The sequence below is a fragment of the Aulonocara stuartgranti genome, assembly GCF_965226115.1.
Source record: "Aulonocara stuartgranti genome assembly, chromosome: 3".
Lineage (NCBI taxonomy): Eukaryota > Metazoa > Chordata > Actinopteri > Cichliformes > Cichlidae > Aulonocara > Aulonocara stuartgranti.
In genome coordinates, this window is record NC_138941.1 from 12261615 (window position 1) to 12281824 (window position 20210).

General features: G+C 42.5%; 2 protein-coding genes across 3 annotated transcripts in view; one reads left to right on the top strand and one right to left on the bottom strand.

Annotated features, from left to right (window-relative positions):
* LOC309702369 (uncharacterized protein) overlaps positions 1-6494 on the bottom strand; it is a 39249-nt gene extending 32755 nt beyond the window's left edge. For both annotated transcript variants that reach the window (XR_014275458.1, XM_082527075.1), the window contains exon 1: positions 6212-6494. Coding sequence is in view for 1 of the 2 variants with exons in the window: in XM_082527075.1 (XP_082383201.1) it covers positions 6212-6298 (87 nt within the window). In the remaining variant the exon portion in view is untranslated. The remainder of the gene's footprint in view (positions 1-6211) is intronic.
* Positions 6495-14737: 8243 nt separating this feature from the next.
* LOC309702165 (NACHT, LRR and PYD domains-containing protein 3-like) overlaps positions 14738-20210 on the top strand; it is a 217121-nt gene continuing 211648 nt past the window's right edge. The window contains exons 1-3 of the mRNA XM_082526622.1: positions 14738-14808; positions 14884-15013; positions 15269-15370. Coding sequence (XP_082382748.1) covers positions 14895-15013; positions 15269-15370 — 221 coding nt within the window. The 5' untranslated portion in view covers positions 14738-14808; positions 14884-14894. The remainder of the gene's footprint in view (positions 14809-14883; positions 15014-15268; positions 15371-20210) is intronic.

The following is a 20210-nucleotide window of genomic DNA, read 5'->3' on the forward strand; positions in this document are numbered from 1 at the left end:
CATGGTGTAAATCAGCTGGTTGGTTCCAGCGATGGTCACACTAGGGACTGTCCACTGCAGTAAAAACTAGAGATGGCACGATACCACTTTTTTATGTCCGATACCGATATCATAAATTTGGATATCTGCCGATACCGATATGAATCCGATATAGTGTTTTTTAATCAACAAAACTGTTTTTTTAATATCTTGCTGCATTTTGTATAAGTTCATACTCAAGTTTAAAACAACAACTACACTAAAGCTATTCTGTTATACCTGTATACAAAAAAAATATTTCATAGTTCAGCAATACTGATCAATCTAATAAACTTAGACCTACACCATCCTCCCTATTCTGGTATTTTAAAGAGTACTTAGCATAAATATTAAGCAACCTAACTAATAGGGTTCCAACTCCCAGCAACAACAAAAATAAATAAATAAAAAATAGGGAACCACCCCTCACGCTCCACCTCATGATGCTTAATCGACGTAATCAACCTTAATTTGATGCAGTGTGAATAAAAATGCACAGAAATCAATTATTTTTCAAGAAATATTAAATAGATTCAACATCTTTCTTCAACAAAATTGCAGACTGCACAGATGGTACCTTCCCAAAGGAAAAAGTACTATAGCTTACTAGGGTATATATATTAGACTTAATAGTCACTATATACAGTAATTGACTTCTATTCATTTTACATCAAATTAAAACTTTGGGTGTCAGATAATTATTTATTAAAAGCTAGACATTTTAAATGAGAATAAGAAAGAAAAGTATGTCTTTGTGCCCCCTTTTCCCTGTTAATGCCCTATCGGCCCCCCTGGCTAAACTTTGCTAGATCCGCCCCTGCACAGTTACCAGCCGTCAGCTACGTAGAAAAAGATCCTGGTGTAGAAAGTAATATTAAATACATTCTAACAACAGCTGATCAAGCTTAAACGTGCTGCTGTTGTTCAGCCGCTGGTTTCCTCTTTCTGGTGCAAAGTGGGCCAAAAACAAAGAAGAGAGACGGACTCGAGACAGAAAAGCCGATCAGCTGATCATTAAGCAGTTTCATGATTGAAGTAGCAGCCGGAGAGCGAGAGGCAGTCGCTTGGTAAGCTTAACGCAGGAATGCTTTACAAACATTCAGAGATGGACTTACACACTTGCTTTACTTCTCTCGGGGATAACTTTGTCGGAGATGAAATGCCGGGTTGCTAGCGAAGCTCCACATGCTATCCAGACCACCGACAGGTCCCGCATGCCACAGCTGCTCTATCACGTGATGCATACTGCTCCGACGTGCTAACGTTCTGAGGTGAGTTACGGCGTGTTGCAAGTTTTGTGAGGTGCTTTCGTGATATTTAATGGATCGGATTACATTTTTTATTTTTCTCCGATATCCGATCCAGTAATTTAGGTCAGTATCGGACCGATACCGATACGTAATATCGGATCGGTCCATCTCTAGTAAAAACTCTGCATTATCACTCCGTTACCTGCTGCAAGCACTGCCACAGTCTGATTTTCTTTCATCACTACCTGAATTGTTTGACTAAAAGGAAAAAGAAATGGCAGATGTCCTTCTCTACAGGGGAGAACTGTTGGCAAACTGTTCACCACCCCCCAACCGCCCTGTCTGTCATCACTCCACTAGCATTGCTGTTTGTAATTATATTCACTCCACTTTTACACACCTGTACATAATATCCTAAAAGCCACAAATCAATTAGAACCCTGCTCTGTTTGGTAATGAACTGTGATAAAACAAATATCCCCTGCCTATGAAAAACCATAGGCTTCCCAAGGGAGTCATGAGTTCATAATGTTCATGTTCATAAACACTGAAAGCTGACATGGAGTAGGTCCCAGGCCCTGAACTCCATAAGCAAGAAAATGGATTGATGTATAAATACACACACACACACACATATATTAGGGGTGCAACGATAAACAAAATTCACGGTTCGGTTCGATACTTTGGTGTCACGGTTCGATATTTTTTCGATACAAAAAAAATGTTCATGCCTTTTTAATTTGTCATTTATTAAAATTATAAATATATATTTTAACTCAAAAGTACAGTTTTTAAATTTAATGTTGCTGAAACAACAAAATAATAATAAAAAAATCTATCTGATGGAGGAATCGCTCATCTTTGGAAAAGAGAGTTTATTACAGAGAAATGTCTCTTTCAAAATAAAAGCTCTACTATACGCTTCTTCTGGGCTATATTCTCAGCAGCATATTAAACATATCAGGTCCCCATAAGGAGAATCCTGTGCTAACAGCTGTCTAAATGACTCGGGTAAAGTTTGCAGCATGCGTGCTTGTTGTTTTGTCTCCTTCCTCTTGTCTTTGCACCAGGATGATGTCGGAGTAAATGTGCAGTCATATTCGTTGTGTTCCCACTAGTGCTGTCAGCGTTAATCTGAAATGACCTTAACGCCACAACACGGCAAATCTCCGTTAACGAGCGACCGCGGATCGCCCCGTGCGTGGGGCTAGACGGCCAACACGTTAACGAGCTAACTGCGCTAACACACTAGTTCCCACCCATGTAATTGAGCATTGCGTGGCACATCCAACATACTGTTTTACTTTAGTCCATGACGCGCTTACCTTCAGGGTCATACGTCACATGAAGACCAAAATAGTTCCAAAGGCCAGATCTGAATGAGGGTGGGGGATGGTGATGGCCCGCTTGAAGCTGATGCTCCGGAGCGTGTGTCGAAAAAAACAACACACTGGTTCAGAAGCACTGTGTCGAGGCTTGCTTCGTTTGGCAAAAGTCACGTGACCAGTGATGTCCGAAGCTTCATTACGCACGTAACTGCTTTGGTACCTGATTCAAACGGATATAAGGAAGTGAATCATCCACGGGATTCGTGGAGTGTGTTGATGGTGACAGAGAGTGAAGAGGTGATCATTCCACTGACAGATATGGAGCCAGCGAGGAAGAGAGGACGTTCTGGCGTGTGGGAATACCTGCATATCTACCAGCTTGCAGTGTAGTTCCTGCACTCCACAGCCTCTTCTGTTCCATGCAAGTGGATTTTCTCCAGGGCAGGAGAAACTATTTCTAAGAAAAGAAACAGACTCAGCCAGCGCACAGTAACACTAATCCTCTTTTTAAATGTAAATAACAAAAGGGCTACCTGACATAGATCATGTTTTTACTTTGCAAGTTCTTGATTAGGGGTGGGTTTTGATTATCGCTTTTCTGATTACAATCCATGCTAAATTGAATAAAGTGATATTGATTCATTGAAATCCCGTGTCGATTTGTAAATTAACGTTATTATGCCTGAAACGCCAGCATCTCAGGTTAAACCTCACAACATGTCGTCAAACACCATGCAGCTAAAACAGTAACTGGGAGCAGGTTTACGGATTCTGCATACAAACGTGAACACAGACGTGTCAGAATCAGATTTTGGTGTGTCGTCGGGTCCGCGCTGTGTTTGCCTCTTTTTTTTCCGCTGGCTTCTGCAGCTGCAGGTTTCATAACTCTCTGTTTACATCTCTAATTAAGTCTCACGTGTGTCAGCTTTCTTTTAATAGATACGAAATTATGGATATATACTGTTAAATGATCAGAATTGTAATATTTCTGACTGGGGCAAAACTTTCCAGATTCCAATCAAATCGGATCCTGTATCGAATCAAAAGGATTCTACAAATCAGTGACGATGCAGCCGTACTCAGCTTCCTAAGCATTTTCCCTTTCCAGTTCACAATCAATCCTACCCCTAGGTCAAAAATATGTATAGGACAATCGGCCTCATCTAATATTTTGTATGAACCTGTCCAGCTGTCCAGTGATTAAACGACAAGTAGATGGAGGCAGGACTCCACAGCAGGGGCATACTCCATAATGTGCTGTGCATTCTCATATGTATATTATATATATTGCTCACTTATTGTATTTACCAACATCAAGGAGTTATGAGCAAAGAAAGGCCACCATAGTGCATGTTTAAATAGGGAAAGTTTATTGATCAAAATGTATTACGCAGATACGCATTACATTTTTTTCAGCCCCCCAATCGAGAAAACAAAACCAATTACATGTTCAAAGCAACGGAACGGTGGCCCAATATCAGAGAGAACTCCACTCTTGAGTGAGCAGCGATGATTGAGCAGTCCGTTTTATTTTGCAGATTCAAGCTGCTCTTCAAAGTTTTCACCACCAGATGTCACCGGAGAGGACTGTGTTGAAAAGCTTCGAGTAATGAACCGTTTTTCAATACAAGCTTCAGTGCTTCGGAAAGCTTCATTTGGCCATCACTAGTGGGGGAGGTTCAGTTTGCCATGTTGCAACGAGCTTAGCTTCTGTCTGCTAGCTTGCGCTGCGCTCAGTGGATCTGTGCTCGACAGTGCAGCCTAGGCGGAGTAGTCGAACACAGATCCACTGAGCGCTCAACACAGACAGCATCGTCAGAAGGAAAGTTGATAAAATAAATTAAAAATTTTGTATTGTTCGATACATATGCGTACCGAACCGAAAGCACTGTATCGAACGGTTCAATATCGATACGAGTATCATTGCACCCCTAATATACGTGTATATATATGTGTGTGTGTGTGTTTCTGTGGTTCAGCATTATGATGCTGAACCACATCATAATGAATAAATGGATAAATTTCCAAAATCCCGGAGCAATGCAAATTAGCCGGTGCGAGGTAAGGAGCTCTGTCATTGGTTAGACAGTCTTAGCTTTGCACCTATACCAAAGGCCATTCAGCCTCTGTGTTTACACTCTGCCTACACAGATGTTGGACATGAGACGACACAGGAAAAGGATTTTTGATGTGAGGTTTTTATTGAGATTTTATTTCTTTTTTTTTTATGATTTGAAGTATTTATTAATGGAATAATAATTTATTTTCAAATACTGATTTATAAATTTTTTTATTTTCAATTAAATTACTAGATAATAAATTACTTTTGTATTGAATAAATAAAATAACTTAAAAATGAATTTGTAAATTAATATTTTATCGCACAATTCATTGTTTAAGCAAAGAACTTTTTATTTCGATGCGCTGGATCTTCTGGTCCTCTGCACATAAGTGGATTTCCATTTAGACTTTATATAGACAACAACTCAAAGTGCTTTACAACAAGTCACATTCACCCATACGATCATCTAGTGCTGTACTTTAAACACTTTAAACACAAACACAGATACTGTGGGGAGAGGCCACAGAGGCACAGGGAGAAAACTCACACAGAAATCCAACAATTAAAGAGGAACCTTCTCGATGTAACACTACCATCCTGCAAGATGACCTGGTCCTGGGCCATCTTAATAAGCATGCTGTGCACAGTAGTTTCATATTCCTGCCAGAACAAACACCAGACAGTTTGTACACAAGGCTCAGATTCTCGCTTTGCCAGATACAGACAATAGTTTAAGATCCTAATGTCTCTGCACAGCTCTGTATGTACTGAAATATCCAACCTCAGATATTTCCTGCTCACTCTCTGCACCGCCTTAGACAACAAGTAGTTCATGCTATACATAGCATTGACTTTTCATTCCAGCCATGTGCACTCATCAGGGCATCAGTGCTGCCGTAGTAACCACACTAACACTTCCTTGCACCTGTTGAAATGGCCTCAGTCTGATCGTGCCCTGAACAAACTCACCTTTAACATCCCACACACGGACTAAATATGTGCGTGTCAATAACACGTGACAGGAGAACATGCTGGTTGTCTGTCATGGGGCTGAATTAGAAACAGAGCAGGAACTACAGTTTGTCAGATTAAGACTGATCAGGTCCAACATCCGCTCCCAGCACTGATTTACACGTTTGGTGTCACATTGAAGGAAACGCCTACTGGCACAACCTGCATGTGTTAAACTGCTCCTGCGTGTAAACAGCGTGTCACTTACGGCTTTTTGCATCACAAGGACGCGCACTGGCGTCTCAGGGTGACTCAGATGTTTGCTGAATGAGGTGTAGACCGGACTAGGCGGGACTCATTTCACCAAAACACGAGCTTTTCCACCCACCAGTGTTTATCTGTGTGCTTATTTTAAAGAATTATTCCATCGTTATCAAATACGAAGCATTACACGCACGTCGCGCCGTTTCTGCTGAGTCAGACACCAGTGCTCCCGTGTGCTGATTCTCGGGTCCATCTTAAACTGGTGTGTTTGCGAATGAACTTCGGTAAAACGTTACAACGTTACCGGGCGCGCAGAGGGTCTCGGAGGCGTGTCGTACCTGTCGGGTGGTCGCGGGCTCCTCGTTCCCGGTGGGTGAAGGTGTTTCTCCTTCAAGCGATGCTGGGGTGACCGGAGAAGAAGCCATGTCCCCCCGACATCACCTCTCACTAAGCGCCGCTCCTACTGTGACTTTCCTCGGTGTCCTCCAGCGTGCAATACGCTGCCTGGCGCAGTTTGCACGGACGGTGGACCGGTTGCGTCGCTCGTTTCCTGCGCGATCAAAGTGAGTCTTCGGCTGCACAGTGCAGCCACTGTCCCTCCTCCGGCCGGCGGACTAGTCCAGGCGAGGTGGATGACGTTGTCCCGGGTCTCGCTCGCTCTCGCACATGCAGGACTTGGCCCAGTCTGTCTTCTTCTGCCTCACTCTGCGCTCTGCTTTTCACTTCATGTCTTTTTGTTTTGTAAGGTGGCTAACACGATCACTCCTCTTCTGCCTGCAGGACTCTGTGACTGCTCTGTGCTGTGGCAGCACACTCCAGCCTGATAGTTCATTTTACAGCTTTTGGCACTGCGACGCTCTCCTCGGCTCGACAGACACAATCTCACCATGTCGGCACAATATACTGAGTGCAATCCATAACATGATTTTATCTCACTGTAACTTTTAAATCGACCAAATGTTGCGTAAATGACGTGTCACGTGACTTGAGCACACGCACACCCCCTGTCCTCACAGCAGACATTCATCTTAGCCCCCCCCCCCCCCCGTGTTTTGAGATCATTGCTGCAACAAAAAGTTGCCACACATATTTCTACATGAAACGTACTGAATCAGTTGGCACATATTTAATATATATTAAATATAATATAATGTTGTTTTGTTGAGTGGCTGAAATAAAGCTGAATCACATCACAGGAACGACACAGCCCTGTTCCTCCAGGCTGTTAACCTGTGAATCAGCAAACATGTATGATTTATTGTCATTCATTTGCTGAACAAACTTACCTCTGAACTTTGACCCTGACAATTCCATTTTATTTATATAGCGCCAAATCACAACAAAAGTCGCCTCAAGGCGCTTCATAGGTACAGAGAAGAACCCAACAATCATATGACCCCCTATGAGCAGCTCCCTAACCATGGATTGGAGAAGAATGTGAGATGGTAACAATGAGAGCTCAGGAGATGGCAAATACACTAGAAGAGCCACCTTTATATCACGCTGAGCTGAGGGTTTGTCAAGCCCAGCTCAGATTTTCAGGAGAAAGGTGATGTGAACCAAAAGCAGGAGGAGGTCATCACTGCTGGACCGAAGGCTAAGAAGGAAGAGCTTCTGCTGTTTGCAGTGTATACTGCTGTGGATGCTGTATCGTGTGACATGCACAAGATGTTTTATTCAGACTGAACTCTTTCTTTGTAGTGTTTACCTGGAGAAGATCGGAGGGGCTGGCTAAAATGATGAAAACTCGAAGCAGATCAGAACACCGCTTTGAAAACTTGTACGTGATGCTGTGGGGTTGATTCAGTGACCTTGTGGGGCCATAACAGAGAAATGACAGCAGTGTAGTGGATCAAATAAAGAGTGATGATGTTATATTTGTGACTGTAGCAGGACAAAGGCTCAAAAGGTTGCAGGCGTTGTTAATTGAGCAGAAGATGGACGGCATCAAGCCCTCTCCTCGACAGCTACAGGATCACAGTCTGCAGGTTCAGTTATGCAACGTTTTAGCATCGATGCGTGAAGTTAAGAGCAGACAGGGAGGTTATTTTTGCACTGGGCTGGAATGACTCAGTTTACCTGTCAAAGGCTATCACGGCTGGGAGAAAACCCTCAGCATTAGTAAAGAAGGACCACGGTGGCCTCTGGGTAGAAACACTGCAGAGTTCATGTGGATACGCTGCTGCATTAGGTCAGATAGAAATATCATAAAGCATCATTAAGTAAAAACGTTTATTAAGAACAAATGTTTAAATATTGTTAACGTGTTTCCCAGAAACATCTGTAGAGACAAAGAGCTTTCTGTTGTTGCTTCGAGGAAACAAGCTCTTCTTTTTAGTTTTGTCCTGGTATTTATTCCAGGACGGACTCATCCACTGAGCAGTGTTTGGGTTTCTTCCTTTTCCTCGTTCTGGATGCAAACTATTACAACTCGGGCTTTATTTCAGTGACAATGGCCTTAAGCTGCAATACAACAGGAAGTTACTCATATATAGTAATTTCCCAGACCATATTAAAAATCCATTAACAGGAAATACAAATGATGGGACAATGCCACAGCATGGACATTAGAACAGTTGGGAAAATTTACCTGGAAAAAGGTGAAAATGAGGCTTCATTGAACTGGAATTACAAAGACCAGGAATGTGAGATCCACCAGCCACGACTGAGGGTTTTTACACGTCATATCCTCAAAGTAGAACTACAGTGATCAAAAGAATCGACTTTAATGTTATTCTTTCTTTATTTATGTCAGATTTAACCCCCCAAAAAGCTTTAATCTTTAACTAGTCTTTGGACGTAGCTACAGTACGGTCAGGTTGACAGTTTATGGGTAACATGTGGCCACCAGGCACTGCGACACACTTCCATGTTATATTACCTTGGCGTCCCGTAGGAATACAGGAGAATCATGTGAGGAATCTAAGAGTTGTTTCTTAATTCAATTCAGTTTTATTTACACAGCACCAAATCACAACAGCAGTCGTCTCAAGGTGCTTTATACTGTAAGGTAGCTCGTACAATAATACATACAGAGAAAAACCCAACAATATGACCCCCTGTGAGCAGCACTTTGGCGACAGTGGGAAGAAAAAACTCCCTTTTAACAGGAAGAAACCTCCGGCACCAGGCTCAGGGAGGGGCGGGGCCATCTGCTGTGATTGGTTGAGGTGAGAGAAGGAAGACAGGATAAAGACATGCTGTGGAAGAGAGACAGATGAACCGCTGAGTGTTGTCCCGTCGAGGTGGCTCTTCTATGTTGTGCATTTATGGCACCAAACCACAAATGCAAAGGAAGAAAGGGTCGAGGCACAGCACCCAGCTGCCTGACAATATTCAGGCAACGTCCAAAGCCCCACAAAGGACCTACCCACACCCCACTGGCCCCGCCCAGATCAAGGAGCTGTCACAGCAGACAAAAATGTGAAGTCCGCACATAGTCGCCATGGCACCCACCAACCCACCACACCATCCCCCATGGAGCTACCAGGAGAGGCATACTGGCCCACTGAGGATCACAGAGGAGCAGACCCAGGGGGGCTGACAGCACAGCCCCCACCCACCAGTCGTGCAGCTTATTTTATCTTGTCAGCGTGAGCCCCGCCTAAAGGGGACAAAGGGATTAGTGAGTTGCATTAGTGGGGCAGGAGAGAGTGAAGCAGGGGAGCCAATGTCACTGCGATACGACTCCTCAACACCATCCAGCCTGCCCCACCACTCATAATGAGTCCTGCTGTGCTCTGTAGCAATGATGCATTTTATGTGTGTGTGCCAGGTTAGTGCTGTGGATTCAAAGGAGCACAGTTCCACTAAACAGGAGATCAGGATAAACCCCAGTAACCAACCCTGCCCCCGCCATCACATATTCTCAATCCCAACAGAGGCCAGCCCCACAATGACATGCCACACGTGATACACAGCCAACATTACTGTTATAATTACATGTTTCCTTTATTACTTTCCTTTCAACCTCTTTATTTTGCACCTTAAACTTTCTTTGGTTGCTACAAGCCACAAAGTCCTTTATGGTTTGTCTCTGTTGTGTGGAGGGCTGTTTTTAAGAGCTCAAAAATGGGTGTATCAGAGTCAAACAGGCAGCACAGTGGAAAAGTGGTTGGCACTGTTTCCTGACAGCAAGAAGGTTCTGGGTTCAAATCCAACATCTAAGCTGTTTGCATGCTCTCCCCATGTCTGGGTCCTCTCTGGGTTCTCTGGCTCCCACAGTCCAAAGACGAGCAGTTAGTGGGGTTAGGTTGATTGGTGTATGTGCCCATGAGTATGAGTGTACACGGGTGTTTCTCTGTGTTAGTGACAGTCTGACAGAAGGCTGCATCCCTCAGCCTCATGTGGGCTGTGTAGCCCCTTTACCACTGCAGTGAGAGCTCAGACCTGTTTCTGGTGGGTGGTGGACTCCTCCAGGGCTTCCCCTGATTCCCCTTCTGCCACAGAAGACTGTGGCCTCAGAAACTCATATCTGCTTTTTGCAAATGAAGCGAACCTGTTGGCTTCATCAGCAGGGGCGGATCTAGAAGGGTGGCATGGGGTGGCAAGTGCCACCCTAAAATGATCCCTTGCCACCCCAAGTGCCACCCCAGTTTTGCATATGACAGTGTTATTTATTAAAATAAGTTTAACAGTTTGAGCGTAGTTACAGTCAGCAGTGAATATAAATGCTAGAACTGGATATATTCCATAGTGTCCCCCCCTCCACATTAACAAATGGTTCAGCCCATAGCAGGACGGCTTTCTTCTTGTTTTCAGTAGCAAGTGATGCTTATGATTGTGCCAGAGCACATTTTGAACAACACCATGGGAATTTCTGATTTTACACAGGTGGGTGGATGTTACACTGTGGAAATGAAGGAAGGTGAGTGCTATTTTAAATGGTTGTAGAAAATGAAAAAACAGCAGGTGTATTGGCTGCATTTTTAGATAAATAGTTGTATCTGTTTACAAAATGTACAATTTATATTTGCATTTCAAGTTATAAACATTTACCCAACACGTCTGTGGTTTTTTTACAGTAAAAAATACTGCTAGGATTTTAGGTTCTTTGTGTGATTTCAGATCAGTAATAGTTACATTAATAGTAATAGTAATACTAATGCAGTATGTCAGTGAAAAAACAACTAAATTCAGTTGAGCTGAAAAGATACAAACAAAGCAAGAGGAGGAAAAAATAAAATGAAACAATCTGAGGGTGAAATACAAACGTAAACTCAAAGGAGTCACAAATGTCCGGTTGTGTTTCAGACCTCAGAGGGTGAATCCAACAAATCATGAAAAATGAGGTTTACATGTTTGTTCATGACAGTGCAGATTTCTGACATTTTGTGTCATTTAAGCTGCAACAATGTGACAGTTTTCTAACAAAAACAGTGAAACTTAAGTTAGACTTGTGTTTGTAAATGAAGCGCCCCATGTTGTGTAGCTTTCTGGAGTTTATACTTATTGGGCTACATATGTATTTAATATACAGGCTGTACAGTACATAACATCAAAACTCACATGTTTCATGTAACTAAAGTGTGTAATCATGTGGGTACAGACAATAATTAAGTTATAGACTATATTTATATGAAAAACGTGCATACTTACTGCATTTGAATCATTTTAACCACATGTAACCACCTGCATATGTGTTTGGGGGGAAAAAGGCTTTGATTTTGCCACCCTAAGAAAATTTCTCTAGAGCCGCCCCTGACCATTTCACAGGATTTGCATTTAAAGATGCAACAAGACTAAAATGGTTAGGGTCAGGAGGTCAAAGGTCAGAGCTCCTGTGGGTCTGAGGGCGGCCTCACGCTGGAGAAGGATGAAGGAGCCTGACCTGAGCCAGTGTTTGACATGAACACATCAGCACTGCTGTCAGTGAGCCTAACGACAGCCGTTAGCATCATTTCAGTGTTTCAGTCATAAAAACACTTCCTGTCACTGTGGTGGTTACAGTGACATCATGCAGTTTGTGCTTTGACCTCCAGAGGGCGACAAATCAGCACAGACAGAGAGCTCCATTCAAACTTTGCTGCCATCAGGAATAATTCTTCAAATATAATCATCAGTGTTTGAGCAGTTATGATATCAGGGACAATCTAGACATGTGTGACAATACTGAACATGTCACATGACACACCTCAAACATCATGTGATCCACTCTCAGTCTGCACTTTCATTCATGACTTCAACAGGTTGAAATGAGCTTTGAAGAAACATCAGTTCAGTGCTGAAATATTTAAACGCTGCAGGAAGAACAACAACAAAGTGATGACGGATGTTTGTGCTTCAAACAGGAAAACCAGCAGAAATAAATCACAGCCTGCCAGAGGTTTGGAGTTTCCGAGGTGCAACTGAACGCAGCACAGTGTGCCAATGCTCCTGATTGTCCTCAAACGTCTCTTTGGGTGTTTCCTTCCTGCTCAAAGTTTTCTTTCACTTCCTGAACTTCGTGGAGTGGAGCTTGTTGTTGGTGTGAAGAAACTGTAAGTTTGCTTTGTTTCCTCCTTTAACAGTTTGTCTTTAGGAACTTTACTGTTTGTTCAGCTCGTGTTTGATTTCTTCACACAACAAACTGTGTGTGTTTGTATTTCCGGTCTCTCCATTAAAGTCAGTGTGTAATGTTTCCTGGCTAACATCAGCTGTGTGCAGCTTAGTTCAGCACAAATCTGCCGCTCCATAGTTCACGGTAACGGACTCACAGCTGGACCAACGAGGCCGAGTGTGTCCGCCACTCTGAGCTACGTTCGTGTTTGTGTACTTGTAGTTTGTACTTTGAGTTCAGTCAGAGCCCACAGAGGACGCAGCGTACGTGATGACGTCACAGCCCTTTACCTCCTTTACTGTCACTGTGATTAATATTTACACACGAGACACCTGCAGAGCTCTGACGCTAAGCTAGCCACACAGCATGCTAACGCTAAGCTAAAGCTAAGCTAACCTAGAACCCAGAGTGAGGTTAAAGCTGAGTAAACACTGACCCCAGACCAGCACCGTGATTTGATTTTGATTTTATTGATTCGCATTCAAATATCTCAGTGAAAACAGAACAAAAATCGACCATAAAGCAAGAAAGCATGAAACAAGGCTAATCAAAAGGTATTGGCTGAAGCATTTGCTTATTACGCCAACCCTTTTCACAAAATATCTTTTTGCATGCAGCTCCTGTACACAGGGCCTGAAGCAAATAAGAAAACAAAGCAAAAACCAAACAAACAAACAAGAAAAAAAAACTTTCCACCTTAGATAAGTAACTACATCAAAGCAAAAGAATCAAGAGGTTGTTTTTTTTTTTTTTTTTGCTCTTTTCATTCTTGATTTATATATTTTTCTAATACTCTATTTTTAAACATGTTTTTAAACAAGGAAAATGAACTACACCTTTTTAAATCCCTGTCAGAACTATTCCACAGGTTACCTCCTCTAACAGAAACACATCTCTGCTTTATATTTGTCCTTATCTTGTTTTTCTTAAAGAAATCTCTTCCCCTTAAGTCATATTGACTCTCTCTGACTTTGAACAGCTTCTGAGTACTGGGGCAAAGCAAGTTATTTTGTGCTTTATACATTATCTGTGACATTTTATATTCAACTAAATCATAAAATTTCAGGGTATTCAGATTAATAAACAAAATGTTAGTTGGTTCTATATAGTTTGATTGGTTTATAATTCTTATAGCTCTTTTTTGTAACTTGAAAATAGGAAGAGTGTTCGTTTTATATGCATTACCCCATATCTCCAGACAGTAAGTCATATATGGAAGCAACAGAGTACAATAAAGTGTGTGTAATGATTTTTTGTTCAGCTTTGTTTTATAGAGAATAGCAATGGTTTTTGACATTTTTGTTTTCACAATGATAAAGTGAGCTGCTGCTGCTGAACTTGAACAGGTAACAAAGTGATGAGCAGTCAGGCTGCAGGTTTCTACCTGTTCATGTTTCTACAGTAGAATCACTTTGAAGTGTCTTTGTGCTGTTTCATCTTTGATTTGTGTTCATAAACACTCAGAGAAACATCACGTGACCTCATCAGGATCTGTGTTGGTGTGTGGGGCTGTACCTCAGCTTCATGTTGTTACATGCTCATTTGTTCATTTTAACATCAAAGTAATGTTATGAGGAGTAATGAAGTAACGTACTCCATTACTTTTAATTAAAGTGTTCTGTGTAATATGTGTAATAATGACTGTTTTGAGTAATGACCAACACTGATCACAACAAAGAGGAAATGCCTCCAACATGCACAAACATTTGAGCCACAACATGCAGTTAATGTGCACAAATGTCTTTGATATGCTGCTCAGTGATGGTGGTGACTGTCAGAGCAGAGCTACTGAGAATCAATAAGTAATATCAATGATGGGATCAGAATCACTAAATTCTTCTCATCCCTGTCAGTATCATACATGTGCTGTATAATGTGATAAATGTAGAGGTGCTGGCTGTTCTCTCACTCTGCTGTTTAGCTGTAAAGGACGCCTCCCTGCCTTTGTCTCATTCATGACCTTTAATAGTCTCTTCTAACATGCAGAGATCTGTATGATCTGTTTCATAGAGTCTAACCAGCCTGTACAGGTAACAACAACAGTCACTGCATCACTGACACACAAACGTCATCTCTGTCAATAACAACATTCATACATGGAATAAAAACACATCAGTGGATCATTGCTGGAGCTGATGTTTGTGCTCCTGGTGCAAAGGCTCTCAGTTTCCTCCTTGAAATAACATCAGTGGTGGGTCAGCGACATGCTTTCTTTCCCTCTCAGGTTTAAATATCTGGGACTCTCCACCGTTTGGTTTTAGAGCTGAAGAAGCTTCTCAGATGAAACGTCTTCCAGAAACTTAAAGACGTCTCTTTTCTCTCCAAGCTCCTTAGATCACATGACCTGGATGACTGAACCTACAGACATATTGACCTGGTTTCATGGTCACATGACAGGTCAGAGGTCAGCGACTGTAACTCAGTTCCTCCTGTTAATGTGAACTCACTGAGTGTTTGTGGTTTACCTCTCAGACTGACTGAAGATGATGATGGAGGAAGAGGAGGACAGAGCAGAGTCTGCAGGGTCCAGCTGTCCGTCTGTGAGGAGTGACCGGTCCAAAGGTCTAAATCCAGCCTTCAGTGGTGAACCTGGAGCAACGAGGTCAGAGAGCTGAACTCACTGAGTAACAGAAATAATTCTGCACTGACATTATAATCAGTGTTGACTCTGGTTGATTGTCTGACTGTGTTTGTGAGCTGAGAGGAAATGAAAATGAGTTTGTAACAAAAATCAGTTTTGTCCAGTTTTCCTGTAAAAAGCTGAACTCTAATCTAAGAGGATGTTACTGACAGGAAACAGCTGCATTATCTGCAGTCTGTGTGATCACAGCTGCTTCAATCATGTTTGTGTCTGCAGAGGTCAGAGGTCACAGTCTGCAGGGTCCAGCTGTCCGTCTGTGAGGAGTGACCGGTCCAAAGATCACCCTCCACTCTTCAGTGGTGAACCTGGAGCAACGAGGTCAGAGAGCTGTGATGACTCCTTTACATGTTTGTGTTTCCTGGATAAATATGACCTGAAACATCCTCAGATTGTTACAAAGATTCATTAAAAAGAAAACAATGAAAGAGAAAAGATCCAAATGTTCGACTTGGTCATTTGCTGTTTGAGGACAGTGATGCTCATATCTGTGGGGAAAGTGTGACCTGAGTGGGTTCATGTTTGTCTTTAAAGAACAGAGCTGCTCTGATTCTCTTTGTGTCTGATCTGTTAAACAGTCTGAGAGGTCACACAGAGACCCAGCAGCTAAAGCCTGGATCATACTGGCTGCTGTTACTCCATCAGGACAACACTGAACCACAGTGGTGTGGATGTAGTGGATAAATCCCACCATACTGATGCTCAGAGTTAACCACAGGGAACAAAACCAGATGTTACCTTCAGATTGTGACCTTTGGAGTGGACGATGCAGATTTCAATAGAGAATAAATGTTGTTGTTTTTCAGCTGTGAAGAAAGAATCTAATTTTCTGAACTTAAGAATTTATGATGCTGGAAACAACATGGAGACTATAACACAACATTTCCACTGTGTTCATAGAATGAATGTAAAACTGTCAGACATTCATTAAATATGCAAAATGTCTACAGAAGCATCAGAGGGTCAGACGTGAAGCACTCAGTGATTTTGATCAAATGACTCATCAGTTATTGATCTGTACTACACTGATCTACCACGTTAGTAAAGCTGGTGTTCTGGTGGTGGAGGGAGACTCGGATCATGTTCTGGTTTTGGAGCAGTGATCTGCTGATGGTTCAGTTTGATGAGCTTCTTCAAAATCATCCCTGACATCACCACTGAAAGGACGTCCATGAAAACAGACTGAAAATTACTGATATGTTCACAATCTGAGAGTTTAAAACTTGACAGACTTGATTCAGATGAAGTTATTTGAGCAGAAACTCCTGGATCTTTATCCTGTGTTGATCTAATCCTTCATGGTTCCTCCACAGAGTGGAGCAGCAGAGCTCAGAGGTTCCCAGTGGTCAGTCTGCCCAGCAGCATCAAACACAGCTGGACTCCATATTTATGGTCTGTACATGTACAACAACTACTGTTACATCTGTTCTGTTCACAGTCATCTCCATGCTGCTCTTTGTAGACCAGTGGATCGTCAGTGTGTCCAACATGGATCTGATGTTTGGCTCCATGATTTCAGTCTGATTGGCTCATTCATAAATATTCTGTTCCAGCTGCTGGAGGACAACATCATCACTTTTGTGAAGAACGAGCTGAAGAAGATCCAGAAGGTTCTGAGTCCAGATTACCCAGAATGCTTAGAGAGTCAGAGGAGCAGCAGCAGAGAGGCATTTGTGAAGATCACAGTGGACTTCCTGAGGAGAATGAAGCAGGAGGAGCTGGCTGACCGTCTGCAGAGCAGTAAGAGGATTTATGTAAAGATTTAAGCTGCTGGATAAATGAACATTTTCCAGAGATGGAAGATGGAGCAACATGTTTTAAAGATTAGTTCTTTTTGGAATTGAGTGTTTATTTTTCTTCTCATTCAGAACTTCCAGCTGCTGTTTGTCATCGTAACCTTAAATCCACCCTGAAGAAGAAGTTCCAGTGTGTGTTTGAGGGCATCGCTAAAGCAGGAAACCCAACCCTCCTGAATCAGATCTACACAGAGCTCTACATCACAGAGGGAGGGACTGCAGAGGTCAATGATGAACATGAGGTCAGACAGATTGAAACAGCATCCAGGAAACCAGACAGACCAGAAACAACAATCAGACAAGAAGACATCTTTAAAGCCTCACCTGGCAGAGATGAACCAATCAGAACAGTGCTGACAAAGGGAGTGGCTGGCATTGGGAAAACAGTCTTAACACAGAAATACAGCCTGGACTGGGCTGAAGACAAAGCCAACCAGGACATCCAGTTCATATTTCCATTCACTTTCAGAGAGCTGAATGTGCTGAAAGAGGAAAAGTTCAGCTTGGTGGGACTTGTTCATCACTTCTTTACTGAAACCAAAGAAGCAGGAATCTGCAGCTTTGAAGACTTCCAGGTTGTGTTCATCTTTGATGGTCTGGATGAGTGTCGACTTCCTCTGGACTTCCACAAAACTACAATCCTAACTGACCCTAGAAAGTCCACCTCAGTGGATGTGCTGCTGATAAACCTCATCAGGGGGAAACTGCTTCCCTCTGCTCGCCTCTGGATAACCACACGACCTGCAGCAGCCAATCAGATCCCTCCTGACTGTGTTGGCATGGTGACAGAGGTCAGAGGGTTCACTGACCCACAGAAGGAGGAGTACTTCAGGAAGAGATTCAGAGATGAGGAGCAGGCCAGCAGCATCATCTCCCACATCAAGACATCACGAAGCCTCCACATCATGTGTCACATCCCAGTCTTCTGCTGGATCACTGCTACAGTTCTGGAGGATGTGCTGGAAACCAGAGAGGGAGGACAGCTGCCCAAGACCCTGACTGAGATGTACATCCACTTCCTGGTGGTTCAGGCAAAAGTGAAGAAGGTCAAGTATGATGGAGGAGCTGAGACAGATCCACACTGGAGTCCAGAGAGCAGGAAGATGATGGAGTCTCTGGGAAAACTGGCTTTTGATCAGCTGCAGAAAGGAAACCTGATCTTCTATGAATCAGACCTGACAGAGTGTGGCATCGATATCAGAGCAGCCTCAGTGTACTCAGGAGTGTTCACACAGATCTTTAAAGAGGAGAGAGGACTGTACCAGGACAAGGTGTTCTGCTTCATCCATCTGAGTGTTCAGGAGTTTCTGGCTGCTCTTCATGTCCATCTGACCTTCATCAACTCTGGACTCAATCTGATGGAACAACAACAAACAACATCCAAGCGGTCTAGTTTTTTTAGAAAAAAAGAGTCTCTCCACCAGAGTGCTGTGGAGAAGGCCTTACAGAGTCCAAATGGACACCTGGACTTGTTCCTCCGCTTCCTCCTGGGTCTTTCACTGCAGACCAATCAGACTCTCCTACGAGGTCTGATGACACAGACAGGAAGCAGCTCACTGACCAATAAGAAAACAGTCCAGTACATCAAGAAGAAGCTCAGTGAGAATCTGTCTGCAGAGAAAAGCATCAATCTGTTCCACTGTCTGAATGAACTGAATGATCGTTCTCTAGTGGAGGAGATCCAACAGTCCCTGAGATCAGGAAGTCTCTCCACAGATGAACTGTCTCCTGCTCAGTGGTCAGCTCTGGTCTTCATCTTACTGTCATCAGAAGAAGATCTGGATGTGTTTGACCTGCAGAAATACTCTGCTTCAGAGGAGGCTCTTCTGAGGCTGCTGCCAGTGGTCAAAGCCTCCAACAAAGCTCTGTAAGTACATATGTGATCATAGCTTTAGCTTTTAAATGTTTATTCTAGTTAACACAGATCAGGTGGAACAACTCAAATAAAATATCAAAAATATTAAGTGGTCATCGGTACTCAGTTTGTTCAATACTGAATACAATGGAGCACAAATTGTCCACGTTTCTGAAATATTTCTGGGTGTAACTGTCACCAAAGTGCAATTTAGACCTGGCCTGTAGTTGTTATCTAAGTGATAATCATCAATTCTACTAAAACAAATACAAAATAAAGAAGTTTGACACATTCTGTTGATATCAAAAGCACACTGAACAATTCAGTGTTGTTTTACTGCTGTTCTCTCTTCACTTCTTCTCCTCTGATTCTCTCCACATGTTGTTCTGCATCAGTGCTCAGTTTCCTGACAAAACAAGATGAAATATTGCTAAAAATAATAGTATCTCATTACACTTCAACATAAGTGTTTTATTTTTGTAATTGTTTATCTATTATTTTTCAGACTGAGTCACTGTGACCTGTCAGAGAGAAGCTGTGAAGCTCTGGCCTCAGGTCTCAGCTCTCAGACCTCTAATCTGAGACAGCTGGACCTGAGTAACAGTAACCTGAAGGATTCAGGCGTGAAGCTTCTGTCTGAAGGACTGAAGAGTCCACGCTGTACACTGGAAACTCTCAGGTGAGATCAAGCATTTTTCTTTCATCAACTGACAGAATTAGCAGATTAATAATAAGGCAGTCCTCTAATAAGAGGAGAAGTGGAGGTGTTTTGAAGGGCAACGTACTCTTATGTTAACAAGACAAGAAGTAGTTCTTGGGAACTGCTTCCTTTGTTATTGTCTAAGTAGAAACATGATGGTGAAACAGTGATGAGTTTGCAGAGGTGAATCCACACAACACAACAATGCTGTTGGGTGCTGAAAGCAGACTTCTCACAGATTCTGAGGCTGCAGGTTTCATCACTGTCCAACCAAAATTCACTGAACCAGCAGTAAATGAACGTCCAAAACGACGCTTCATGTTTAAAAAACAGATGATCAGGGGGATTTGTGTTTACATCTTTTTTGTGTGATCTGTTCACCTGCTGTTTTAGCTGTTTGGTGGTTGTTGAGATGGTTTTGTGAACTTTTAGCTGAGATCCTGACGTTTCTGTAGATACCACACATGTCTAATTACTTTGTACAGCATGAATGGCCATAACGAGGTTTCTAACAGTAAGAAAAGTTGTAAAACTTCAGAAAATATAGTTAAAAGTCCAAAACCTTCTACGTCTGGTGGCTTGTGGTAAGGAGCAGATCAAACGAGTAAAGAATTACGTTATAATTATAAATGGCTTCAACAGCACATTCAGGTCTGTGAGACTCATTCAGACACTGAGCCGTGGCTCTGTGCTACATGCACATATTTCTGCATCTCTGCCATTCAGACACACTTTATATATAGTTTATTTTATGTAGTATTCAATACTGAACTGTACATTTAGTCTTTTTAAAGGCAGCAAGTTTTATTC